This window comes from Eutrigla gurnardus (genome assembly GCF_963514095.1).
Source record: "Eutrigla gurnardus genome assembly, chromosome: 1".
Taxonomy (NCBI): domain Eukaryota; kingdom Metazoa; phylum Chordata; class Actinopteri; order Perciformes; family Triglidae; genus Eutrigla; species Eutrigla gurnardus.
Genome location: NC_139915.1, coordinates 30,100,310 through 30,128,033, shown reverse-complemented (window position 1 = coordinate 30,128,033; position 27,724 = coordinate 30,100,310). Strand labels below are relative to the sequence as shown.

Sequence of the window (27,724 nt, the reverse complement as noted above, 5' to 3'; positions counted from 1 at the left end):
AATTGTTAGAACCCCCAAATTTGTAATTACAATAAATGTTATTTTCTAAATCAGTTTTACATAATGTTAGATTTGGCAAATGTGTCTGCTAGAGAGTGGACAAACAATTACAGTTAATATTACAATTATTATTGCTCACAGCTACTCAATATACGGGAAATTGGGGGAAAACTAAACAGATTTCTAAACAGAATGCATGATGGGAAGTTTAACGGTCACTTTCAATCCAAAGGACACCGATTCGTTTGTTCGTTCCATTGACTGCAGAACTGCTTCCCATCCTCCGTAAGAGACCCAAGACCCTGTTGTTCAGAGTTCACCTGGACTCTGCTGAGCCTCCTCCCTCTACTACCTCTCTCCCTCCCAAAAAACCCACAAATCTGTATCTTAGCACGTATCTCTGTTGTTTACTAGCTACGGGTTAACTTAGCCAGCGGGTGGATTGAAATCCTCATTGAGCTGATACTTTTCCACCGCGGCATTTTGAGAGCCGGTTCGGAGCCGGTGCCCAATCGCAAACCAGTGCTTCCTGTTTCCACAGACAAACAGCCGGCTCTCGGCCAGGAAAACTGGTTCCCGAGCGGCCCCAACTCCTTGCTGGGCTGGAACCGGCCCTGGAAGAAGGTCTTGCTTACGTTAGGGGCTGGGGGCGGGGTTAAGGCTCGAGGCAACGGGGGAAAATACGCCGCTGCGGAGTTTTACTAACATTACTGTTCCCGGAAAGTTTCATTTTTAAATTTGTTCACCTCGTTGCAAACCAATGACACATTTCTGTTTAGTTTACCAAGCTAGTGATTACGTGTGTAACAGCAACAACTAGTGGCTATGCTTCCTCGGGTAATGTAAGCTGACCGGCTAGCTAGCCAGCTAGCGTGATATTGCTAACAACAACGTCAGCATGCCATTTACTGACTGCCGTTGGCTCACTAAACGTTACCAACGTAACATAACATCTGTGTTAACAGCGTCGTGGACACGTTTGTGATTAAACCGCTGTTCTCTGGTTTGTGTTTGTAGAGGTGTCGGACATCGGCGATATTGAAGGGAGGTCCAACCTGCAGATGACTAAACATCAAACACTCCGATCTATTGATCACACACTGTTCTACACTTTAAAAAAATGTTGTGATTTTAGTATTTTGCGTATTTTATTGTTATTGTATTTTTTGCCAAAATAAACACTTTCCGAAGAGACATGTCTGCTATGCTTGAAATTAGTGCTGCGGGGAAACCTCAGAGGTATACAGTGAAGTAATGACGTGGCTCTCTGGGCTCTCTAGCCGGTGGAAACGCAAACAGATTCTCAGAAGGTTCGTAAGTTGAACCAACTGCGAACCAGCACGGGTCAGGCACCGGCCCGGTTCTTGAACTAGGTTCGCGTTGGAGGAAGGAGGAGAGATAGAGATGTACTGTTGTAGTCTCCAGACAAATGTACTTATTCTAAGTCGCTTTGGATCAAAATTAGGGATGTCCCGATCCAGATTTTTGCACTTCCGATCCGATACCGATATTGTAGCTTTTAGTATCGGCCGATACCGATACCGGCCGATCCAAGCATGTATTAAAGATGCCGGTTGATGGAAATGATCCAAAATTAGGGGCTGGAAAAATATGGCTGGAAAATGATGAGCACCACATTAATAGCTACAGATACTGTAAAACACGAGACAACATGAGTGCATATATTGTCTTATTTTATCAAGTAAAATATAAGTTATAGGTTTACTCAACAGCTTAATAGTTCATAGAAATTCAGGTAGAAATAGGTTAACTAAGAGTTCCACAGCTTATCAAAAACAATCCTCCCCCACAGGGGGTGCCTTGCTTTGCATTCACACTGCTCCAGCAGTGTTTAGCCTGTACACACGTCATCACGTCCTAATACTACACACAATATTAGGGATGCACCGAAATGAAAATTTGTGGCCGAAGCCGAAGCCGAATAAAATTTAAACGCTTGGCCGAAGGCCGAATACCGAATAATGAATGCGGTTTTTCACAATTTTTTTTATATTGCATAAATAGCCTTAGACATGTTTTTCAAATAAAGTAAATTTTTATTGAATATTGACATTTTTTTTAATATTCCAGTAGCCTTTGCTTTTCAAAAAAAGCACAAAGTTTTTCATTTATATTAGGCCTTCAAACAAAACATGCATTCAAAAAAAAAATAAAGTGCATTAAAGTGGATAAACCCACAACAAATGAATTATTGTCCTTTTGGCAAAAGTCTGCTTAGCCACAGTAGATAGCTAATAATGTAAACAGAAGGCTCAAGTAAATCTCAATAAGTGTGTGCTTGTAACCTCATACACTTATACAGGTACACAACATATCCAGGCCAGAACAGATTTGTCAATAACAGTACTTCAGCTTCAGAATAAGCGTCACCGCGTCAAAAAAAAAAAATTGCGTCATTGCGTCACACGCCACTATTCGGCCTTGCTTTTAACTCATTCCACCGAAGGCCGAATGTGGCTTTTTTTGCCATTTTCGGCCGAATATATTCGGTTACCGATTATTCGGTGCATCCCTACACAATATGGCATGATGCTGTTTTGAAGGAGTGCATATATTTATCGACAACACTCGACCTGCATCAGCGCATGTGCGCACGAGCGGATCTGTGCGAGCAGGCAGCGCGGAAGCCGGTCCGGTTCCGTTCACACCACGAGTCTGAAGAGTGCAAGACCTTAGACCTTACAGCAGCCTTTTGACACGGTGGATCATAGGATCCTGCTGTCTCGGCTAGAGCATCACGTAGGCATCAAAGGCACAGCCCTGAAGTTCTTCCAGTCCTACCTGGCCAACAGGAGCTTCTCTGTACAGCTTGGTGATTCAATCTCGTCTGCTGCCCCCTTCACCTGCGGGGTCCCTCAAGGCTCCATACTAGGCCCCATTCTCTTTCTGTTGTACGTTCTACCCCTAGGGGAAATCCTAATCAACCACATCATCTCCTTCCATTGTTATGCAGATGATGTCCAGCTGTATCTCCCCCTCAGGGTTGATGGGCAGGCTGCACTCCATCCACTGCTTGACTGTCTGGCTGACATCAAAGCATGGATGGGTGCAAACTTCCTCAACCTCAATGACAGCAAGACCGAGACCATTGTTTTTGGAAAAACCTCTCCAGCCTTCTCCAACGATGCCCTGGGCCCTCTCGCCTCTACCATCAGGCCTTCTGTCAGAAATCTGGGCGTGATTTTTGACAGTGCCCTCAAATTTGAGCAGCAGGTCAGTGCAGTAGTTCGAAAAAGCTTTTTCCACCGGGGAACTATTGCCAAGGCCAAAGCCTACCTGCCCCAGAGTGACCTGGAGAGAGTCATCCATGCTTTTATAACTTCACAACTGGACTACTGCAACGCCCTATACACCGGCACAGTGTGCGAACTATACTTTGGCTTTCGGGGGGGCTCACTTATATTGGGGGGGGGGGGGGAGACGCTTGCGCGTGCCTCGGAGCAAGCCAAGGACTTACTCAAGACACAACCCTGTATTGCCATGTAATCACAACTCTGATACAGTAGCCTACTGTAAATAATGCTAAAATTTCACAACGGAGACACCAGGCAGTCGGAGCAGGTCCGGCCGCGGTTACACATCAAAGGGGACTGCGCTGCTGCAGGTGCAGCTGCTGCTTCTCACACCAGACACTGACTGTTGTAAGCAAATATGACCCCCAACTTCCACACACGCATCAAATCTAAATAAATACATGCCAGTTCTGCAACAAATAACCAAGTCCGTATTAACATAAATAACCTCTGAAATAGCCTTCTTTAACACGCATCAACAAACCAATCAATGACACCACACACGCTCCTCAGGATCACCCGTCTTTTTTTTTTTTGTAAACCCGAAATTCGCGAGTAGGTTTCCCTGTGTTCTTTTCATGATGACAACCGAAATTCAGCGGTCCAGCGGTTGTTTTTTTTATTTTTTCGTTTCTGATTGTTTCCGATGTCTGATTTAGAGTGACGTTTAAGACTAGCACACCCACGCATCAATGGTGAGGACAGGAATTGCATGCAGGCAGCAATTGCATCTTTATTAAAGCAAAATTGCGGTCAGCGATGACTCACCCTCATGCGCAAATACATTAAAATAGCCTATTTTACACATGACCCATTATATTGACAATACAAAAAAACAAATCAAATAGGAAATGCATGGGAAAAGACAGCATTTTGCCAGTATTTTAGAGACCCCCCCAAAATTTCACAAATCATGTTTTCAGGGGAGCTCATGTCTCATTAAGGGGGGCTGAGACCCCCCTGGCTCCCCCGTAGTTCGCACCCTGCACCGGCATCGACCAATCACAACTCCGCCGCCTGCAGTTAGTTCAAAATTCAGCTGCCCGACTCCTCACCCGTACAAAGAAGCGAGATCACATCACCCCGGTCCTTGCATCACTCCACTGGCTCCCCATCCGCTACCGCATTGACTTCAAACTTCTCCTGACTGTTTACAAATCCCTTCATGGTCTGGCCCCCACCTACCTGTCTGATGTTCTCCACCGCCACATCCCATCGAGAGCACTCCGGTCAGCCGACCAACTGTTGTTGGAAGTGCCCAGGTCCAGGCTAAAAACCAGGGGGGACAGAGCCTTCGCAGTGGCAGCCCCCAGACTCTGGAACTCCCTCCCCCTACATATCCGGTCAGCCCAGTCTTTAAATATTTTTAAACCCCAGTTAAAGACCCACCTTTTCTCCCTTGCCTTCGATTAGTGTCTTTTATTTTGTCTAACTCAGTCGTTGTCTTTTAACCCTTTTCTTTCTTTTTCTTTTTAAGTGCATTTAGCACTTAAACACAAGCACTTTCTGTGAAGCACTTTGGTTGCGGCTCAGCCGCTTGTATATGTGCTATATAAATAAAATTTGATTTGATTTGATTGATTTGATTTGCAACAGCTTATCAAAATACAGTGTCAAATCCGTGTTTCAAAGTAGAAAGCTACATCGTGGTGGTTTAACGAGGCAGAGCGGCATCAGAACAACATCAAGCGTGTAAAGTACACGAAGAAGAACGTAGCGGGAGCGCGCGGCGAGGATTGTGGCTGTGCGTCTTGCGGAGCAAGTCTACACTGTGCTGCACTGAGGCGCTCCTAAAGTAAATGATTAGTGATTTATGAATTAATTGATAGGTGGCTTATTTTTGGCATATTGATTTTATGGCTTGTACAATGGTAGGGGAAACACTGGACATGCACACAAGTCTGTCAGGTCGTGACGAGTGCGCTGGAAAACGCGGACCGGATTTTGGGGAAAACCAGAAACAAACTGGAATGGATTGCATACATCGGTGCGCTGGAAAACCCGGACCGGAGTTTTGAAAGAAAAAAACTGGTTCGGGAGTCCGGATCGGGATTATCCCGTGCAGGCCGATCCGAAATCGATATGCATTTTTTGCAAATATCGGCGGCCGATCCGATCCAAATATCGGATCGGGACATCCCTAATAAAAACGTCTGCTACTTAGCTAAATGTAAATGCATTGAGATTCACCGCGGTCAAGCCAGCCGCAACTTCGATCTCCGTGGTCAAATCAGCCACACTTAAAATTCGAGGGTACAAGTATTCTCAGTGTTGTGGTAAATGCGGAGAAACATCGCATTACTTCCGGTTTTCAAAATAAAGGTATTAAGAACAGTAAGCTATAAATCAAACCTACCAAACATTCAAAATAAAATGTTACATTAAAGTGTTTCATGCACCTATGATGAATAAAAAACACTTGTTATCATTTGTTTTACTGCACCAATGTGGAGAAATGTCAAAATAAAAGTCCCATATTTATACCTGAGATTGCATCTTTGCCCATATTTGAGCTACTGTAAAAACCCTTTGCTCAATAATTCCCTGCTATGGGTGGTATATTTGACTTCTACACATAATTGACTACAAGTATGTTTAATATGAAGCATTTTTACTGTACCAATGTGGCGAAATTCAAGTATAAAAGTCCCATATTTATACCTGAGATTGCATCTTTGCCCATATTTGAGCTACTGTAAAAACACTTTATACACTTTATACACAGAATACTTGTACCCTCGAAATTTAAGTGCGGCTGATTTGACCACGGAGATCGAAGTTGCGGTGTCTATATACTCTTTGGTTCCGGTGAAGAAGGCGGGAGAGGAGCAGCAGGGAAAGATGGCGGACGAGCCCGCGGAGACGGAACAAAGGAACGAGGAAAGAAGACCGCAGGAGGGAAACCTGGCTGCCTGTAACACACAACAGCTGTCCTTTATCAACCAGAAGCCCGGCGACCGAACCCGGGTACGTCGGCCGCGGCACAAAAACAGCGTAGCGGGTTAAGGTGAGGTGGTCTCAACCACATGGATCGGGACTCGGCGGTCCGGTAAACGTCACACACCGAGAGGGATTCATTAAACACGCACGGCAGCTGTCTGGTCTCTGCCCAGACAAACACTCTTACTTGAGATCGCTTCACGGCGCGAGTCCGGTCGGTGAAAGTCCGTTAAGGCGTCCTGCGGGTATGTTACCTCTGCTTCGGAGCTTGTATTGAAACAAACCACGCACACCCACCTGACTGCTTCGAAAAATTCTTCTTCTTTGCGTTTTTTGGCGGATTGCAATATCAACTGTAAGGTGCATACCGCCACCTACTGAACCGGAGTATGTAGAACGGGGTCTAGTTCTCTATGGTTTTACATTAAATTATTTAATGTAATCATGATAATGAAGTAAAAAGAAAAAAACAAAACAAAACATGCTATATCATATAAAACAAACCAATGTTACCTAGAAACTCTATGACCCCTCTCTGTGTCTCCCGCACCTTATCGCCCTTAGTTCCCAATATCCCTGCCAAGCTCCACTCACGTCCTGCCTCTCTCACCCTGTCTTTTAACCTTGCCAATTTTTTTTTCGATATATTTACTACATTGCATAATTACATGTTCAGCGTTTTCTGTTTTCTTACATGCTGTACAAAGATTTGAATTTACTTTTCCTAATAAAACTAATGTCTTATTTAATCCAGTGTGATTGAATCTTAGTCTTGATAGTACTACCTCCTCTCTTCTACTTCTTCCCTTAATACTCTGTGTTCTGACTGTGTTTTGTATTCTATAATAAGTTCTGCCCTTGCTCTTCGAAAAATTCTTCTTCTTCTTCTTTTATTAGGCAGATGACTATTTTTGTAGTATACCGCCACCAACTGTACAGGAGTGTGTAATACCATGAACGTCGTGGAGACTTCTAGATTTCGAGGCTTATGTTAATTCAAAATAAACAAATAAACAAAACAAAACCAGAGAAAAGAAGAAAAAGAGTAATTATACTCTTTTCATTAAACCAGTATTATTAAGATAGATAAATAACGCTTTAAGTCTCTCCCTTGTCATGCCCTCTTCTTCTAGAATCTCCTGTATTGACTTCCATTTCCTGCCAGATTATTCTGTTGTCATTATACTTCTCACATGTAAAAAGTACATGATCAACATCCTCTCTGTCTTGGCACACCATGCATAAACCATTACCCTTTCCTACTATATGTAAAGTAGCGTTTAGTCCTGTATGTCCTAATCTAAGTCTGGTACAGACCACTTCTTCCCTTCTGCTTAGACTCAGTGAATTAACCCTTTTCCCTATCACATTCTTCTGATATTTATGGTCGTGTCTTGCATTAAATCTGCCTCCCACTCCCTTTGCCATTTTTGTACAGTTACTGATTTGATTATAGATTTTGCTTCACCCTTTCCCATTGGAACATTGATTCCTATATATTTATTTTTCAGCATCTTTTTTGCCATTTTATCCGCCTCCTCATTACCTTTAATGCCTATATGAGCTGGAACCCAACAAAACTGAATACTGATTCCAAGGTTCCTGAGCTGTAGTAATAAATATTTAATTTCAATAATCAAGTCTTCCCTTGAAGAGTGACCTGTATCTAGGCTATACAAAGCTGCCATGGAATCTGTATAGGTCACATTTCTCAGTGTTTTAACCTCTTCAATCCATCTAAGGGCTGTTATTAACCCAGTCATTTCAATAGAGTATATCGATAAAAAATTACTTACTCTATACCCCTCTTTTATTAAATTCTGGGATATATATCCCAATACCACCATGTCCATTTTGCGGGTCTTTTGATCCGTCAGTATATATTTTAACATATCCATAGAATTATGTTTTTAAATATCCCTGGCAATATGCTGCAAAGCTTTGCTCATCTGGATACTCTTTTTTTCTTGTCAGTAGTTCACTATTAACCTCTGGTGATGGGAAAAACCATGGGGGAACCGCACTAAGAACCAGTGAAGGACTAAATTTAAATTCTTTAATTCTGTGTTGTTCTGCTATACTATTAATATTCCAGCCAAACCCTTTTTATTCTGTTTGATATTCCCAGCAGTCATTAAGAACTGAAGTGGCTGGATTATTAATACTTCCCATCAGCCTAACCCAGTATGTTAGAGACAACTTAATATATCTTAAACTAAGTGGAGATTCTTCAGATTCTATTAATAACGCACGTGTGGGTGTTGTTTTAATAGCTCCTAGAGCAATTCTTATAGCTTTAAATTGAACCCTCTCAGGTTTCCTTAAATAAGTTTTACATGCTGAGCTGTAAACTACACATCCGTAGTCTATGGAAGATCTTATTAAAGCTGTATAAATGAACATCAGAGACTTTTTATCTGCTCCCCAGTATTGACCAGTGATCATCCTCATTAGATTTAGAACCTTTTTACATTTTGTTTCAACATGGTCTATATGATGTTTCCATGTAAGCCTTTCATCCAACCACATACCCAAGTATTTAAATTGATTCTCTCTCTCAATTGATTGATTATATAATAGAACTTTATAACTTTCTGGGATCTTCTTTCTGGTAAAAAAAACATAACCTTTGTTTTAGGAATGGAGAATTTAAATCCCCAATCAATACCCCATTGTTCCAACACTTGCATGTCCTTTTGAATAGCTGTGGTTATGTATGTTATGTTGCGTCCCCTTTTCCATATGACAGCATCATCTGCGTACAACAATCCTTCATTTCTTTGCCCTAATTTTTCAAATATGTCATTAACCATAATATTAAATAATATGGGACTGATAACACTCCCTTGGGGAATTCCACTTTCAACCATAAACTCTTTACTAATTCCATTGCCAACTCTGACTCTGATTGATCGTTGTGATAGAAAGTCTAGAATATAATTATACACTCTCCCACTGATTCCCATTTTATCCAATTTGATTAATACACCCTCTCTCCACATAGTGTCACACGCTTTTTCAATATCTAAAAACACTGCCACCATGACCTCTTTCATAGCTAGTGTCTTCTCTATTTCATTGCTGAGCTTTTGCTTCGAAAAATGGTTCAAAGCTGCGCTTATCGGTGCGCGCTTGTGGGTTCTTCTTCTTTGTTTGGATTTCCAGCAGTTTAGACGCTTCTGGGCGTATTACTGCCCTCCTCAGGAAATCACTCTAATATTGCTTCAAATTTTCATATACAGCCCTGTAGCTTGTAAAAACTGGAATACTACTTTAGCAATCAAGTGGTGATTCTCATTTTGACCCAATAAAGATTTATCTGAAAATGACAGAACCAGGGCAGTTGCTAGGAATTCTGGGCCTGGTGTAATACACCCAATTTGTTTCCTTTTTTACGATTAACGACTTAACAAGTCAGAGTATAATTATGTAAATTATGTATTATTTGTAACCGGGTGGTAAAACCCGGCATGTTTGTGTTTTCACTTTGGTTGTTAAATACCTGAGAAATGTATAGTTTATTTCATATGTCATTTGTTGATTTATTTTGATTGTGTCATTCTATTTGTTAAAACTGTGAAGGAGATTGTAAATGTTTCGCCACAGTCAGTTCTTAAATATGGTCACTAGAGGGCAGCATTTAGCCTGGGGATTTGAAGTGCATTATGGGATTTTGTTTTGTTGCGTGTGGACCACGGAGAGATTTCAGCCAGGAAGAACGGTGATGTGATGCCATTGTGTGAGGAAGAAGGTAAAAAACGAACAAATTGTGTTACATATCGCTGTATAAAACCCTTATATAAAGGTACCTGTTGATATTTGTAACCGATGATTGTATTTACTGTTGATCTCTGCGGATTTTGGACGTGAGTCGCCGATGCACTAATGTTCAATGACATAAGCATGCTAGCTAGTGTAACGCCTTGCGGTGTGATGTTGAGTTTGAATGTGAGCAATGCTGTTTTAACTACAGTTATTTTGTTTAGAGAAAAGACTAAAGACTGGTGAAATCTATGGTGAGAGGTCCACGTGGCACTAAACGTTCAAGATGTAAGTGCTTTGAATTCATTAAGTGACATTTTGACATTATATCAAGTGTAGCGTTAGTTCCGGCAGGCCACGACATCAAGCTCTAACAGCTTAGCTGTCAGTACAGATCAGCTGATGGCTCAGCTGACTCTGCGTGTCCGCTCCCTATTGGTAAATTGCATTCAGAGCGGGGTATTTAAACTGCTCCTGCCCGACCCTCCGTCCTGCTTCCTCTGATGGCACTTCGCAACCCACCTCCACCCCAGCTCCTCCTGTCATTGTATTCATGTTGGCTGCTCTGCTCTGGGTTTCCCTTGCTGCTGCGCTCCCTGCTTATGCCGTTCATGATGGCTCATGAAGGGCAGGAAGGTGCTCTTCCTGCCTCAGGCTTTCCACGCAAGCGCGTGGAAGAGCAGGGAGTCCCAGAACAGTACCATACCGCCAAATAAAACTGTGCAAGAAATAAAGATTATTTTTGACAAAGTGGTCCTGACTGAACTGAGGTTTGTGATTTTGAAATGTATATGTAACTGATTGTGTCCTTAATTTGCAGTCGTGGCCACTGCCGTATTTTATCACGTTTATTGTACTTTATTTTACCACATTTTATTGTATTTTATTTTAAACAACACCCTCTGTCAAGATGTGGAAAATGGTGTTCAACAAATAAAACTAAGGCTACAAAAAAAACCCAGAAGTAATTGTATCCTGTGTGGCATCAAATTCCACGGGCTACATATTAGTTGTCTTATTCTCATTTCACTGATTTGCAACACGTTATTACACCTCTGATTGCAAATACATTTTCAATTAACCACTCAACAAGTAGGTAGTGGGTATGTTATTCATTTTATCAAGCACTGATATGCAAAAAAAGTGTAAGCTGTCCAAAGATTCTAAATAGTCTTTTTTACTTTGTTGTTGTCAGCTATTATGGTGTATTTTATTTTATATTGCTATGAAAACAAACAACAACAACAGATCTTTGTACATTTACCTTTTTTTTTATTTAGGCTATTCAAATGTCCCACTAATAACACATTTTACAAGACCACATTGAACACATCATGATAACGTCACTGACCTTCGTCAGATGCTCATAATTACTGAGTAGAACTTGAATGCGTCACAATACAATTCAATGCAGCCTGTGAATGGGCGCATACTGGAGCACTGTCCGACAGTGATATGTGTGAAACACACAGTCACTGTTGTAGCCCCTAAATTAGTAACGTTCAGTTAAAGGCTACTCTAGGAACTGCTGCTACATGAACTGGCGACTTTTTTTTTTCAATGAACTGGCGACTTGCCCAGAGTGTAGCGCGGCCAGATGACAGCTATAGGCTGCAGCCTGCGCCCCGTCAAAGGTAATGTTACAGACATTTCAGCCGCCCTCGGTAGTTTACTCTCACCATTCTTGGAAAAAAAGTTTTGGATGTCCTGGGCCCCTGCTCTGCTGCTCCTACTCCTGGCCTCCTTTTCAACTCTCTTCTGGTGTCCGGACTTGTACTTTTTGGGGGTCATCCTGACCCTGCTGAAGTCCGCTCGCGCTCACTTAATTCCGGTGAGGAGGAACCATGGGAAGAACAAACCGGGGTGTGGACCAAACCATTTTTTAAGAAGGGGCCAAGGGGGTTATTGAAATTATTAAAATTAGAATATTGTACGACTTGTGAATCTGTGTATCCTTCGTTCTTTGGTTTTTCCTTTTCAAAACCAAATTAAAATAACAGAAAAACAACTTTGTTTATCTGTTATTTTGTTTTAAACTCAGAACGGAAGAACAGAATAACACAAAACGCACATTTTGTAGCTGTTATTCTGTTTTAAAACAAAAGCAGAATCCGGTCCGCCCCCGTCCCAAGAGAGAAAGGAGAGACGGAGCAACGCCAACGTTTTAAGTGCGCCCTTATTAAAGACTTTATGGCAAATACATGGAGACAACTGGGAAAGTCGGTAAAAGAAACTGAAGCTCCCACAGGCACTTCTAAATTAGCCCCGACTTTCCCAGTTGTCTCCGTGTATTTGCCATAAAGTCTTTAATAATAGGGGCGCACTTAAAATGTTGGAGTGTCTGGCTTGACTACGCAGAATTTTAACCCAATTCCAAGACCTGTAGTTCACACATATGCAGCGGATCCAGTGAAAATTAGGGGTCACCCTATATAGTAGTGAAGTCCATATTAGGAAATGTGCGTCACACACCGAAGGTGGACGTGATCTCTCTCATAATGAGCTGGCAATGAACACAAGAAGTCTGTCTGAGCCTCTAAAACACCTTTTTATGTGATAGTCAGCATCAGAAGGAATCTAATAATTGACTAATGCATGGACTAAAATAATAAACTGATCAAAAAACAAAGGATATCCTCTTTCACGACAAATTCATGGGGAATTACAAGGGGGAAAGAAATTTAATTAAAACTCCGAGCAGTATCGTGACGGGCCCTCGCTCATATGCGGTCGTGGAGTGCCTGCGGTCACAGGGCAGTGTCGTGGACGCTGCCCTTGGCGCGGCCGCCTTTCCAGGCGCAAGTCGAGACGCAAGCGATGGACACTGAAAGGCATCCGTCTCACGTGCGGTCGTTGGAGTGCCTGCATTCACAAGTGAAACTACATTTCAGTCACAGAGCTTACACACGTCCATGCCTTCATGACATCTCTCCTCCTCCCCCTAGTGTGACATCTCTCCTCCTCCCCCTGTGTCCTCCTTGCAAGCTGAAATGAGAGGAATTAGTTATTAAAAAAAATCAGGTGTGGCTTTAACTTGGAAAAAGTCACAAAATCAATTTCCTGTTGCCAGTAGGTGGCGCTCTGACTGTGAGTGAATGTCAGTGTAGATGTGTTCAGGAAGGAACTCTAATCAAGTGTGGAAAGTTTGGAGCAGATCAGAGAACAAACACTGAAGTTATTATGTTTATGGCAGAGTTCAACTGACAACAGTGTGTGGTCCATCTGAAGTGTGCCATCTCTCCTCCTCCCTCTGTGTCCAGGCTGAAATGAGAGGAATTAGTTAAAAAAAAATCAGGTGTGGCTTTTACTTGGAAAAATTCACAAAATCAATAACATTTCCTGTTGCCAGTAGGTGGCGCTCTGACAGAGTGAATGTCAAAGTGCAGAAGTGTTCTGGAAGGAACTCTAATCAAGTGTGAAAAGTTTGGAGCAGATCGGAGAACAAACACTGAAGTTATAATAGTTTTGATGTTTATGGCAGAGTTCAACTGACAGCTGTGTGTGGTGCATCTGAAGTGTGCCATCTCTCCTCCTCCCTCTGTGTCCTCCTTACAGGCTGAAATGAGAGGAATTAGTTAAAGGGGACATATTATGCAAAACTGACTTTTTCCTTGCTTTAGTTTGTATATTTGCGTATCCGGGGTGTCTCCCGACCCCTTAAACATGAGTTTTGACAACTAAGTCAATATTTAGTAACTGGCAGAGTCAGGAATTTAGTCTCTAAACGAGCCGTTTGGATTTTGACCGTATTGTGACGTCACAATCCGGTCTTTTGCATATTCTTGCATAGTCATTGCATATTCATGGCATATCCCCGCCCACATTACGCCGGCTACCTGAACAAGGATCCGCCATTTTTTCTTACTCGCTTCACTTGTACTCGACAGCCTAACCGCCACCATGTACAAGCCGAAAGCCAAGCACTGCTGCTCTGTCATCGGATGCACGGGTCCTCATATGTCGCTACATCGCCTCCCAAACAATGAGGATTTAAAAGCGAAGTGGCTAAATTTTGTTTACCAGGGAAACGTCCCAGCGTCATTGAGCAAAAATGTCCTGGTCTGTGCGAATCACTTCACATCGGACTGTTTCTCCAACCACGGACAGTATACCGCTGGATTGGCAACAAGACTGCTCCTAAAAGATGGATCCATACCCACTGTCCGTGCCGACGCCACAGATGTTGCAACTGTAAGTATTTACAAAAACAGTATAGTTTGTGTTACTTTGGTCATTTAGCACATGAGCTAATGCTAACCGTCGTGTTAGCCGAATGAGGCTGAGCTAACATTACATGTGAAGTGTTCAACGTTGTGCTTACTGGCAGTCGGATTCACTATAGTGTTAATGTTACCAAACGTTAATTTGTCATATCAGCACTCTTTTAAAACATGACGGTGATTTGAGAAAATGAATTAGGACATTGAGATTGTATCGCTTCGAACCGGCCTTGAACCCCTGCTCGGCCATGAACATGGCGAGGAGACGGGTGAAATGTCTCTGTTGTTCGCGGACGGTGAGCTATTGTTCCGCTGTGAACACGCAGGGAAGATTGTTTTAATTGGTCTTAGTAATTCGCGGACGGTGAGCTACTGTTTCGCCGTGAACACGCAGAGGACACGGTATAAAATGGTCTTTTATTCCCGACAAGCTAGCTATGTTCATTACTTAGCATGTTGTGCTAAATGACTGTGTGTTTGTATACATGCAACTACAGCTGTAGCGTTGTCAGTAGTTCGCGGACGGTGAGCTACTGTTCCGCCGTGAACCCGCAGAGGACACGGTATAAAATGGTCTTTTATTCCCGACCAGTTAGCTATGTTCATTACTTAGCATGTTGTGCTAAATGGCTGTGTGTTTGTTTACATGCAACTACAGCTGTAGCGTTGAGGTGGGCGGTGCCAAGACCGTTTGGGCGGCGCACGCAGTAGCTCATTAGCATTTAAAGGGAAAGTCACTGAATCCGGCCGCTGAAAGCAGGGCTGTGAAACTGGTATGTTGAGAACCCTGCTGTGCTCAATCCTTGGGTTTTTTCGACCAAAGCATGTTACTATCATTCCATTTAGACATCAAAGACCCATGTCAACAAGCAGAAATGAGCATAATATGTCTCCTTTAAGAAAAAATCAGGTGTGGCTTTAACTTTGAAAAAGTCACAAAATCAATAACATTTCCTGTTGCCAGTAGGTGGCGCTCTGACAGAGTGAATGTCAAAGTGCAGATGTGTTCAGGAAGGAACTCTAATCAAGTGTGCAAAGTTGGAGCAGATCAGAGAACAAACACTGAAGTTATAATGTTTATGGCAGAGTTCAACTGACAGCTGTGTGAGGTGCATGTGAAGTGTGCCATCTCTCCTGCTCCCTTTGTGTCCAGGCTGAAATGAGAGGAATTTAAAAAAAGGAATTAAAAGTGGCATGACTGTTGATCTGGTGTGAAGCAGACTGCAACTGCATATGAGATTCACAGATTCTCCATGTGTCATGATAGATCTCTGACTCCCCCTGGTGGTCGCTGGCCCCATGTGTCTCTTCCCCCTATGCTCCCCGAGTGAAGACTGAGTGAAAAACTGGCTGAATTACACACTTGGCGAAAAACTTTTTTTTTTACCTACTTTATGATGACTTTGGGCGGTGGGTCCAAGAGGCTTTTTTGTACAACTCTAGATGGGCTATCCAGGAAAAAATATTTCATGCCTGTACGCTCAACCTAGAGGGGGGGCTGTTGCTCAGAAAAAGGGCATAAAATCGGTCACATTTCATGTCGCCATTAGGTGGCGCTCTACCTGTGAGTTAAAATTGCAGTGCAGTTGTGTTCAGGACGTGACTCTTAACAAGCATGAATATTTTGGAGCAGATCTGAGAAGAAACGGTGAAGTTATAACAGTTTTAATGCCAATGGCGAAGGTTGAAAATAGTAGCGCAGTCATGGCGCCGCCGTGGCCACGCCCCAAGACTTTTGGAGCATCTTTTACTAACTTTTTTTCCTTAAGGCCTTTCCAACCACATATCAAATTTTGGTATCGATCAGATCAACGGTATAATCAGTTTTTGATTTTGTACGACCCCTGTAAATGGCCAAAAACAGCCAAAAAATTGCATTTTTTGGAAATTTGTGGCAGCGCCAAACATGACCCAATTTTAATTAAACTTGACATGCATGTTCTTTGAAGCAATTGCAACATAGGTTTCGAGTTTCGTAATTTTTGGGGCAAAGGTTATAGAGTTTTTTGTTAGTCCCACCCTCTAATGTTCATTGGCCGATATCTTCTGATAACATGCATATTTTCGAAACATTTTTGGACGACCCCCTCAGCTAGGTCTAAAGAGTATCTGTACCAAATTTCACAAATAAACAAATAAATAAACCCTTAACCAACCATTAACCCTTCATATCATTTAAGGCGAGTCCACACCGGAAGAACTGCCCGACTCGCGTCGGTAAATGAAGTCGGGCTACTTAATGGCTGCGTTTCGGATCGCATGCATTTGCGCTGATGCATGCACGAGACTTGAGAGTTTCCGCCGGAACTCGTCATAAACACAACAAGTTCCCAACCACGTCCAAGTCGGACACAGGTGCAATTCACTGACTTTTTTTCCCACGTGAGAAAATTCCTCAGCCTCCGTCAACAACGGGACTTCAAATGCTATGGAGCTAGAATATGGAGCTAGAACAGTCTCATAATTCATAAATGCACACAGAAATTCATAAATGCACAAAAAAGATTTACAAATGTATTTGGGGATTTGTATATACATGTGACTCAAAACACAAATACATTTTCAATGCACACACAAATATGTTTCATTTCATATGTAAGTAAAAAATATTCACATATAAAAAACAAGATTCATAAACATATTTCCAATGCACACACATTTGTAAATCTTTTTTGTGCATTTATGAATTTCTGTGTGCATTTATGAATTATGAGACTGTTCTAGCTCCATACTCGTCTCCTCCTCGTCTCCCACTCACGCCTTCTTCTCCTCCCTCTTTCCCACTTGCGCCGGTGGGCGAGACGGGAGGTGTGCCTGTGCGAGCCTGCGCGGTGCACGAAACTTGCAAAGTCCAGGCGGACACACCCCGTCGGCGCGGCGCAGGTGCGCTGAAAGCTGACTGCGCCTGGTCTACGAAACTAGGGCCCCTAATGTCAAATGTCAGACTTATACCCACCCTTCTCTGGGAAACAAGCAGAAATGCAAAGAAATAAATCCCTCTTTAGATTTTGCTTCGTATTATTTTGAGCACAGTGGATCAGACACGAGAGCAACAGCAACTGTCCAACATTCTGCAGTAGGTGATTACTAGTAGTTTGAGAGGATCAGGATCGAACTAAAATTAACTGATTAAACACATCAGGTTTAGTCAAACAAAACAAATACGGTAGTTAAACTCTATCAAACCTGGAACCATATCGGATTGCAATTTCAAGGTTGGACTTAAATGCATCACTATCTTTCAGATGTGTTGTGGGGAATGTTATGGTGGTGCTGCATGCACTCACAACAGGGTAGCACACTGTGTGCTTTGGCATGCGTTCAAGACAAGTGTGATCAAAAAGGACTTTGATTTTGAAATTCTCCCTTTCTATGGTGAAAAAGTTTCATATTCAGTTTGATGGATGACATCGACATTGGTGCAGCTCAGTTGATTTGAAAGCAAAAGGGGATTTTAGGAAAATTACCAAAAGCAGCACTAGTAGAACAATCATAAATTGCACGGATTGACATGTAGCGTACCCAGACTCCCCACAATATCTGTGACTTGCATATGACCTTAAACCAGTTGCTGTAGACATGGAGTAGCTCTGCTACCAACATGTAGATATGTAATGCCAATACATACCCTCCAGCTCGAGAAGGAAATCTTGAAAGAAGTCCAGTATCTGCGTCTCTGTCCTTTGTTTTACTGAACCAGTCTCGCTCATCACTGGAGCCAGGCTGGAGATGATGTAATGTGAATCAACCTTGAAACAATAAAGTACATTGGGCTGGATATTTTGGATTGCATCTTAGAAGTCAAGACAGACAAGAACATAGCCAAAACCAATTATATTTAGCACATCAACCAGTATGAGACGTGATATTTAAGTGGGAATACAATCCTAAAATTTCACGCATTTCAGACAAACAAAAAGTCGCTGTTAGATCACAAGTAAAATAGAGGGGTGAGGAAATAATGAACCACTTTAAACTGAACAGTAGAGTTATTATAGGTTGGAACCACCAATCAAAAAAAAAAATCCCACCCCATTAAGAGGGGGACTGAAATGGCTGTCTCTCAACTGAAGGTAACACAGAAAGCCAGCAAGTGTGGGGTGTGAGACCTACAGGATTTGGACTGGTTTTGGACTTCAGGCATTCATGTTACTATTTTATAAATGTGGATGCTATATACGATTTTTATTTAACTGTGTAAAGCACTTTTAATCACTTTGTGCTTAAAATGTGCTATTTAAATAAAGGTGCCTTGCCTTAGGCTCATGAGCAAGACACATGGTTTGAAAAGCATTCATGTGGCATAGGTCTGTGTTTTATGAGCACCCATCTTGTTTATTTTACCTTGTCATCATCCCCAATCACGAAAAGATTCCGACATTCCTTGGGTTTCCTTTGCATGACTGACAGTAGTTGATAGAGTTCAAGGCCTTCTCGCAGTTGTTGAAGCATTGGTGTACGCTTCGTGGTGGCATGTAGCAAAACAGCTCTAACAAAAAGAAGATAGATATTGGACATAAACTTTAGTGCCTATCTTACTGCAGACTTTTTGAAAATATTGCTGAATCCCAGATTTGTGCGACAAACGATTGTACGCAAGGTTTAAGCACAGATTTGTGCGTAGACCATGGCTGGCTCACTGCACCTTGGTAAAAATCCATGAAACATTTGGTGAGCTATAGAAAAAATGCATATACCTTACTATGCTGTCTTTGTGCTCCAAGGTGATGGGGCCTGTATATCCACAGTTGAGGATTTCCTCAGTGTACTGTGTCATGTCAGTTGCATTTTCGATCTGAAAGCATATTTTCCAAACATAACTTCCAGAAAAAATATTTTTCAAACAAGACTTTCATAATGGAAAGGATATGTGCTTGAGATTTCAACACACCTTTTCGATTAATGCAAATATTTCACCAGCAAATCTGGATATAAGTGGGGGAAATAAAAATGTGATGCTATGACAAAATAATGTATTGACCTCCCTGTTCATTCAGGCCATTACCATGGATATGATTTGTTTCCTCAATTATCTAAAACCTATGCTAGAGTAAGTTGCTTGTTGAAAATACTGCCATGTGAGTGTATTCCTCCAGCAACAAGAGTCAGTTTGCCATCTAGGCCAACATCCTCTGTTTACCCCATGTAGTGGCTGAAGGAATATCATTTCAATATGAAAGTGGATGTTTAGGCTAATTGTGACTAATTTATCAATCCATCCCAAAGATCGCATTCTTCAGACTAAAACCACCTTGTGAGATCACAGTGACCTTGACCTTTGAACTCCAAAATCTAATTAGTTCAGAGTCCAACTGGACCTTCTGGCCACATCATATTCTGCCAAGCTGAGATATCAAGTTACCAAGAGTAAGAAGTACTACACAAGTCCTTGCTTGTGTTGTAGGAACTCTCAATGTAAGTCGCTTTGGATAAAAGCGTCTGCTAAATGACATTATAACATTGTATCGTAACATTGTACTAAGCCGGATAAGACAAATACATGATGCCATCCAGCCATGGAAGCATAAAAACAAGGATGCAAGAGGTGAAAATATAAATTCATTCCTATGTACCCAAGTCCCTGTGACATACCAGCATCATGTCCAGGGGGTGCACTTGTACACCAAGGTGCCTCACATTACAGAATCAGGAGATAAGCTCCTGGCTCTGGCTGGAATGGCCAGGAGACAATATTTGGAATGGCTACTTACTATGTACCCAAAGTGCCTTAAGATAAGATATGTAGAGGTGTACCATGAGCAATATCTTTTTAATATAGTCTATTCCTCTAGCAGTGAGTAGTTGTACAAACCATTATAGTATACACCATTGTGTAAACGCAAGTAAATAAGTAATACCATTGGTTAATATGAGAATATGAATAAGAGTAACGAACTTAAAATAGTTTTTGTCCAGGTCAGTGATGGAGTATTTTGGGATCTTCCCTTTCTCCCCCCCTTCAAAGAGGCGCATCTCTATCCCAGCAACCATCTCTGTGGACATAAACAAACCATAGAACAGCCTCAGTCATGGGGTTTTATTGATGATTTGGAAGTATTACACACTTGTGACTGGCTTACTACTTACCAGACAGGAACTCCTTCCTTAATGCCCCGGTGTCGATGCCAGCTTCTCCTATGAAGGTGATATTCAGTTTGTTCGCTGGGCCTCCAGTCTTCTGGCGCTGCCAAAGCTTTAGACCTCTCTCCAGCATGTTGTCCCTCGAGACACAAATATCGAAGGTCTTCCCCCTCTCAACTTTTGAGTCAACCCAACGCAGAACATCTTCTTCACTGTTAAAATAAATTATTACATCTTAAAAATCTAAAGATATTTTGGCAGCAAAATGCAAGTTTCGAGATCCCTATTGTTTTTTTACCATGAGATGTCATCTATTGTATTTTGTGTTGGTTCTTGCAGATCATGGGGACTTTCAGGTCCAGCATCTAGGCTCCATACAGGACTACAACTAAGAATGGAAGTTACAATGACTTCCATCTAATCACAGCAAACATGCAAAAATGTGATGTTATTATATGCAAAGGACATACACCACTTGTCTGTTTTAGTTATTTATTTATTTTTACTCTTAAGCACATTGAGTCTGCGCCCGTCATATTAAATGTGCTATATAGAAAATGTGACTTGACTTGACTTACCTTGCTCCACAGATACTGGCGTGGAACTCAATGTCCTGGATTGGGAAGTATTTGTTGCATATCGGGCATTCTGTCTTACTTTGCTAAATGGGAAGATGGACAGGATTAGTTCCAATTTTTATAGCAACCCTCTCAGTATAAATGCTCATTTGATCATTTATGGTTTCACTCAAAATCAAGAGTAATAAAAATATAAAATATTATATTATTATTATCACAATAAATATTATTCTGTCCTACATAGAACCACACCTTGTTCGATGGTGGCACTACATCTGAAGTGGCAGGAACAGAAGAATCAAGCTCCTCATCTTCTTGCTGACAATGCAGCCAAACAATGTGTCAGATAACCAGATAACACTCTGATTGACAGTTGTCAGTCATTTAACATTTAAACAGACCAAGAGTTATTTGATCTAAACAGCAAAATGAACTTTTTTTTTAACCAGGATTTCTTATAGTTATGGCTATTTTCACTCAGACTTTTGTGGATGCTTAATCAGACACTCGGCTTTGATATAATATATGTATTTTTAATATTTAAATTCATGTTTCCAGGGGCTTTAATTTATTATGACTAAACTTTATTTCCTCATGATGTTTCTATTTATCTTATGCCAATAACAGATATAGATGATAACAATTGGAGAAAAAAAAACACAAAAAGAATCCCCACCATTTCGATTTTGGGACAGTTTACATTCACTTCGAGATGGTTGAGACAGTTTTTCAGTAATGTTCAGGGAAGCCGCGGTTTTGAAAAAGTTAGTCTGGAGGCCGGGTGGCAACATTCACCTTTAACTTGCATTAAGTGGAAAAATGTGACAAGAAAGGCATCTCACCTCTGAATAACAAAGAGTTGTCCTAGACATCCCTTCACAATCACCTTGCACATGAAGAGCTAGCATTTGCAATGGCATAACCATTTTGCACTGTGTGCATGTAGCCTTTGGCATGAGACTGAACTCTGGAGCATCCACTGGCAGTGGTGTCAGATCAATCTCCTCTTGGAGAGGAGCAATATATAACATAAACCTCCCTCCTGCGGAGGCGCTTCTGAGAACAGAGCCAGTGTATCCCTCTGACTCTAAGGCAACAGCGGTCATTCTCCTCCTTCCATGTCCACCTGCAAATTCAAGTTTTATGGGAATTAAAAGTAGTGCCAACCAAGTATATTAACATCAGTGTGCTGAGCATGGCATTCAGCCAGTGTAAGTTGACCCATTCATGGCATACTTGTAAGTGAAAAATGTTGACATGAGGAAAAGTATTATCGACTGTAATGATAATGAAATCAAGGACAAAAAGTTAAAACGTGCACAATCAGGTGTTCTGCATTATAATAATCTACAATGTCATGTGTCAGTAAAAATATATTTGATTTTTTGATTTTTAGATATGAGCCTCGGGGATAGGTAAATTGGTGACTCTAAATTGCCCGTAGGTGTGAATGTGAGCGTGAATGGTTGTTTGTCTCTACATGTCGGCCCTGCGACAGACTGGCGTCCTGTCCAGGGTGTACCCTGCCTTCGCCCAATGACAGCTGGGATCGGCTCCAGCCCCCCCGCGACCCTGAATACTGGATAAGCGGTAGAAAATGGATGGATGGATGGATATGAGCCTCTATGACATCTCTTCTTGAGTTAAGCTCTAACATTATTCACTAAATTTGCCATATCTCCTTGTGGCAAGTTTGGTTATCACATTATGATCACTGTACACATGGATGTGCCCGCTTAAAACAAAAACAGTCAAGTCAGTATTATTGAACAGCTTATTTTTGGGAAACTCTGGAAACTCCTTTTGAACCCGGAAAAGCCTTGTGTAGTGCAGGGCTCCACACTATTTAAAGATTCCATTCAAATAGCCTTATGTTAATCTAATGTCTTGTTTAACATACCAGCTGCTTTGTATAGAAGCCATCCTCCTTCAAGACTTGCCATTTTCGGGTAGGTGCTCATCAGTAAAGTGGACAACTACATTAATAAAGACAGAATATTTCAGGAAGGGATATCTGTAAAAATCGATCATGGAGAAGGCAATGATAGAGGAGGTAGGGGGAGATAAAGAAAGATACTACTCGTCACCTCTTCATGGCTTAAGTCTTTAGTGATCGAGAGAGTCCTCTTCCCCAGCCCTGCCTGTAGTAGCTCCAGTTCATCTTGTGTGGTCGGGGTGGTTTCTGCTTTGTCACTTAGTAAGAAAAAAGCCATGTCAAATCCTTTCCATGGTTTTTGTTTCTTGCCTCTATGTTTGTCTGCAGATTTTCTTTTGAAAAATCCAGGGAATGATCTGCAAAAAAGTTAAAACATGTGAGACCCCTGTTTGTAAAATATGTTTGTAATATTTTACAAAAAGGGTCAGTAAAAAAATATAATCTGCATGGGATGGCTATGTCATCCCACAAATCACCACAAAACATCTCATAAATCCCCTACAACCCGCATGGCTGACATGAAAAATAAATGCACTACTGCTGGCTGGCTACACTACCTGGACATCTCATTTTGTACAGTTGAAGGAGGAGACATGTCCTGACTCCCCTGCCTGGGTTCTTCTATTGTGCGATTGAGCACTGAGAGAAAAGTCTGCGCAGCGGCAGTGGCTGCCTGCTGGTCATACTGGGATGAGAGATTAGAGCCCAAGTTAACCATTGTTACCAACAATAACACCATCAATCACTTTAGATGAAGCAGGTAGAGTCTAAAAAGACTAATAATTTATTTATTTTAAAAAAAAGATTAAAAAGTGTGAATCCAGTCAATAGCAAGTGGAGTGTAACCTGAGTATGTGATAATCGCCTTGCCATGAAGACATGCAAAAGAGGTGATGTGTAGTATCGGTCTTTCTAAATGGGAGGGAGGAAAGATGGCTGTGGTGAAAATGGTTATGACCTGCAATACACCAGACACACATACAAAGAGCAATAATGTTTGAATCCGAGGTCCTCTTCAGCAACCATAAATAAAATCCACCCATCCATAGTAAAAAAAACTATATGACACTACTAAGCAGTTATAATTGAGAGTGCAGCAATAGCCTACAAGGTCAAGCAACAACTTTCAAAAATAGGACAGTGGTGTTTACTGTGTCTCAAATTGTATTTTGAAGTGATAGTAAGGCTTTTTAAAGTGTACTTGTATGCAGTGTGCGAGTTATACCACGGTGTCCGGGGGAGCCGGGGCTGGGCGATCATTTTTATTTATTTTTTTTTTGGAGGGGGGCAAAGTTTAAATGCTGATCCTGTCATTAATAGCAACAGCATATGCCTATTATAAAGAGAAAATCCGTTGCACGCACACCATAGGTCTATGTACAATATTTACATGAAACACCCCGATCGATCATCATCACATCAGCTGCAGGCAGCGCCCCCACGCTTCAAGCGCCTCCGACGTGCAAGCAGGCAACACTTTTTTCATGAATCACGAACTAAAAATACAATTTTATTTCTCTTATTTTACACCTTTGAGGGAAAACCATGGCCAAAATATAATTAATTTGGCAATCATATCAATATTTTAGAGCTCCCCCCAAATTTCACAAATCATGTTTCCAGGGGAGCTCAGGTGGCCACCAGGGGAGCCATGGCTCCCCCTGCTCCCCCGTAACTCGCACCCTGCTTGTATGAGATAGTCAGTGCATTACCTGCGGTAGTAGTAGTACGACCCCAAAATGGAGCATCAGCAGCAGGACAAGGGACAAAACTTAGAGAATGTTTTGCTGCAGACAGAGACACGAGACAACTTAATTGCAGCTACTTAAGGCTTTAGCTAGTTAGCTACTAAAAAAAAAAAAAAAAAAAAAAAAAAATATCTGGGTAAGTGTACACTCTATTTAGCATTAATGCCATTATGCTTAACGGTTACACTTACAAGCCATCAAAATTGATGGCTTGTATAGTAACTAGTAAAATAACTATATGACACTACTGAGCAGTTATAATTGAGAGTGCAGCAATACCCGTATCGATATCAATACTGCTTATACTTTAAGCTATAGGGATGAGCGAGTACAGCATTATCTGTATCTGTATCTGTTAACCATATGAATTATCTGTATCTGTATCTGTACCCGGAAGTGGGCGGGATTTAACCCGGAAGTGGGTCTGGTTGTCTTGAAATGAGCGAGGTTTTAACTGGTATGTTATTTTAAGCATGAAATTGATATGGGCTGATCAGAAATTGTTATTTATTGCTGATTAGAAAACTATTTACAGGACAGCATCAGCATTGAGCTTCAGATCAATGGTTTTGATCACGATAGCAAACGAAGTTTTGCAACAATGAATACAACACATGCGGTTGCAATTATCAAGTAAAATGTAATGAACAAGAGTTTTCATACTCAACAATAACTTTTTTCTTTTAACTTTAATTTTTTTTATGATCAGTGTGATCTTTTTTTTTCCCACACCAGGTGTGTGTGTGTGTGTGTGTGTGTGTGTGTGTGTGTGTGTGTGTGTGTGTGTAGCTTGATTTCCAATATTTATACCACTACCAGCTTTATTTTTTCACGAAATACAGCAAGAAAGTGTTAGAGCCAGGCAGCCAGATGACGGTTAAAAAAAGAAAAAGAAAACTCTCCGACAGGCAGAGACGCAACGCGAGTCGGCACCACGTCTGAACGAAGTACCAGAACTCTACTAGTTCTTAAGTAAGTACCAACCTAAGTAATAACAAACCTGAAGCTGAAGAAAGAAACCCTAAACATTAACGGAAAACGACCCGCGAACCTGAGTGACTGAGGGAGAGACAGAGAGCTGTTCTGTGTGTGAGTGATCAGAGCGGACACAACAACACATCTGCGAGTGTGTAGGGGAGGGGCTGTAGCATATCACAGGACGCAGACACAGTCAGCTACCCAATGAGGATTTTTATTTAATCCGAGCACAGATATTGACTCGTATTACTCGTATAATACTCGTACTCGGCAAAAGTGCTTTATCCGTACCGGATACTCGTTTCAGCCGAGTATCCGGCTCAACTCTACTAGTAACTACTTGGACACTATGTCAGACAATAAGCATCACTTTATTGAACTGCCAGATTTGCATATAGTTGTGCGTTAGGCTGATAAATAATGCCTGACACAGCTAGTTAGCGCACCGAGCAACAGAATATACATACTGGACGGCATATGTATGTCCCGCTCTCAAAATAAAAGCATCTGCCTCTGTGTCTGTGAGCGATTGACTGCCTGTATGTGTGGTGGTGGGGAGACCACTACCCGTGAGCGAGAGAGAGAGCGGGATAGTCAAATAGCTGTAATTATGTGGGCTCTGTGCGAAGCTAGACTCAGGCTCTGCATGACCTGTTGCTGCTAAACAGGCAGCGCTGCGGGCAACAGTTGGCCTGTAGACTGTTGTTTGACCACTAATGACGTTACTTATTATAACGTAACATAGCACTAGCACATAACAAGCCTCTGTACTTAAGTGAAATAAACAATTCATTCAGCGTGCAGGGCCATCGGCTAACGTTATCAGCTAGCCGTTAGCCGCTAGCGCACCCCGCTAGCCTGCCTGACAATATGACGGCGTTGGATATCCAGCACCATCACACAAATTAGTCAACGTGAACTAAGTTAGCATGCTTTATGTTTAATCAAAATGTCAAACAGAGTAGGCTAATGACACCAATTAGGGCCCGAGCGCCGACAAAGTCGGGCTGCGAAGCCCTATTGTTATTCAAATGTTTTTTTTTTTTCTTATTATTATTTTTTCACGGGTTCGACCTGCGTTTTGGGGGTCTGAGCGTGAAAAAAAAAAAACTAACCAAAATTGGAGTGTCTATAGGGCCTGGCGAAAAATGTGAGAATTTGGCGTCTTCGCATTCGGTCACGAAAAAGTTGCTCGCTAGCGCCACCTAGAGTGGAGAATCGCCAGCCCCGCCGCACCGTAACTCCGATTGACATGAAACTTTGGAAACATGTGCAAACAAGTGTCCTCTACAAAAAATCCTCTTGGAGTACCAAAGTCCGCCTACCGAAATTTTCCGCCATCTTGGATTTTTTGAAAAAAAAGGAAGTTGCGCATTTCTCGGACACCGTTGGTCCGATTTGGACGAAATTTAGTACGCATACTCTTTACACCTAGCTGGGGGGGTTGTCCAAAAATGTTTCGGAAATATGCATCTTATCAGAATATATCGGCCAATGAACATTAGAGGGTGTGGCTACCAAAATGCAATTAGCATAACTCTATAACCTTTGCCCCCAAAATTACGAAACTCGAAACATATGTTGCAATAGCTTCAAAGAACATGCATTTCAAGTTTAATTAAAATTGGGTAATGTTTAACGCTGCCACAAATTTCCAAAAAGTGCCACTTTTGGCCGTTTTTGGCCTTTCACAGGGGTCACGCTAAATCAAAAACTGATTATACCGTTGATCCGATCGATACCAAAATTGGATATGTTGTTGGAAAGGCCTTAAGGACAAAAAGTTATCGAAAGATGCTCCAAAAGTCTAGGGGCGTGGCCACGCCAACGCCATGACTGCGCTACTATTTTCATCCCTCGCCATTGGCATTAAAGCTGTTATAACTTCACCGTTTCTTCTCCGATCTGCTCCAAAATATTCATGCTTGTTAACAATCACGTCCTGAACACAACTGCACTGCAATTTTAACTGACAGGTAGAGCGCCACCTAATGGCAAAATGAAATGTGACCGATTTTATGCCCATTTTCTCAGCAACAGCCCCCCCTCTAGGTAGGGCGTACACGCATTAAATATTTTTTCCTAGATAGCCCAAGTGGAGCTGTACAAAAAAGCCTCTTGGACCCACCGCCTCAAGTCATGATAAAGTAGGTAAAAAAAATGTTTT

The 27,724-nt window shown here is 41.7% G+C and overlaps 1 protein-coding gene and 2 long non-coding RNA genes across 3 annotated transcripts in view; all 3 read right to left on the bottom strand.

Moving 5' to 3' along the window:
* The window catches only part of LOC311031050, a 544,877-nt gene that overhangs the window by 169,339 nt on the left and 347,814 nt on the right, over nt 1-27,724 (bottom strand). The gene's annotated exons all lie outside the window — the stretch shown is intronic.
* Nucleotides 12,289-21,563, bottom strand: LOC311029026 (uncharacterized protein). The gene is made up of 9 exons (XM_084033880.1): nt 21,148-21,563; nt 20,896-20,978; nt 20,616-20,734; nt 20,324-20,529; nt 20,133-20,229; nt 18,934-19,031; nt 18,581-18,725; nt 17,865-17,985; nt 12,289-13,277 (listed from the first exon to the last, which is right to left on the bottom strand). Exons 6-9 carry the CDS (start codon nt 19,011-19,013, stop codon nt 13,213-13,215), a joined length of 411 nt encoding a protein of 136 aa, XP_083890006.1. The 5' UTR covers nt 19,014-19,031; nt 20,133-20,229; nt 20,324-20,529; nt 20,616-20,734; nt 20,896-20,978; nt 21,148-21,563; the 3' UTR covers nt 12,289-13,212.
* LOC311032879 lies at nt 21,575-23,170 on the bottom strand. The gene is made up of 3 exons (XR_014599224.1): nt 22,983-23,170; nt 22,796-22,871; nt 21,575-22,021 (listed from the first exon to the last, which is right to left on the bottom strand). It is a non-coding gene; the product is annotated as an uncharacterized lncRNA (long non-coding RNA).

Bases quoted from the DNA above. Each gene is read 5' to 3' on its own strand.
- LOC311029026 (XM_084033880.1), bottom strand. From the start codon at position 19,013: ATGACACAGTACACTGAGGAAATCCTCAACTGTGGATATACAGGCCCC. The intron at 18,726-18,933 runs GTATATGCATTT...TCTTTTTGTTAG, and splicing joins CACAAAGACAGCATAGTAAG to AGCTGTTTTGCTACATGCCA. The intron at 17,986-18,580 runs GTAAAATAAACA...TATTGTTTCAAG, and splicing joins TGATTGGGGATGATGACAAG to GTTGATTCACATTACATCAT.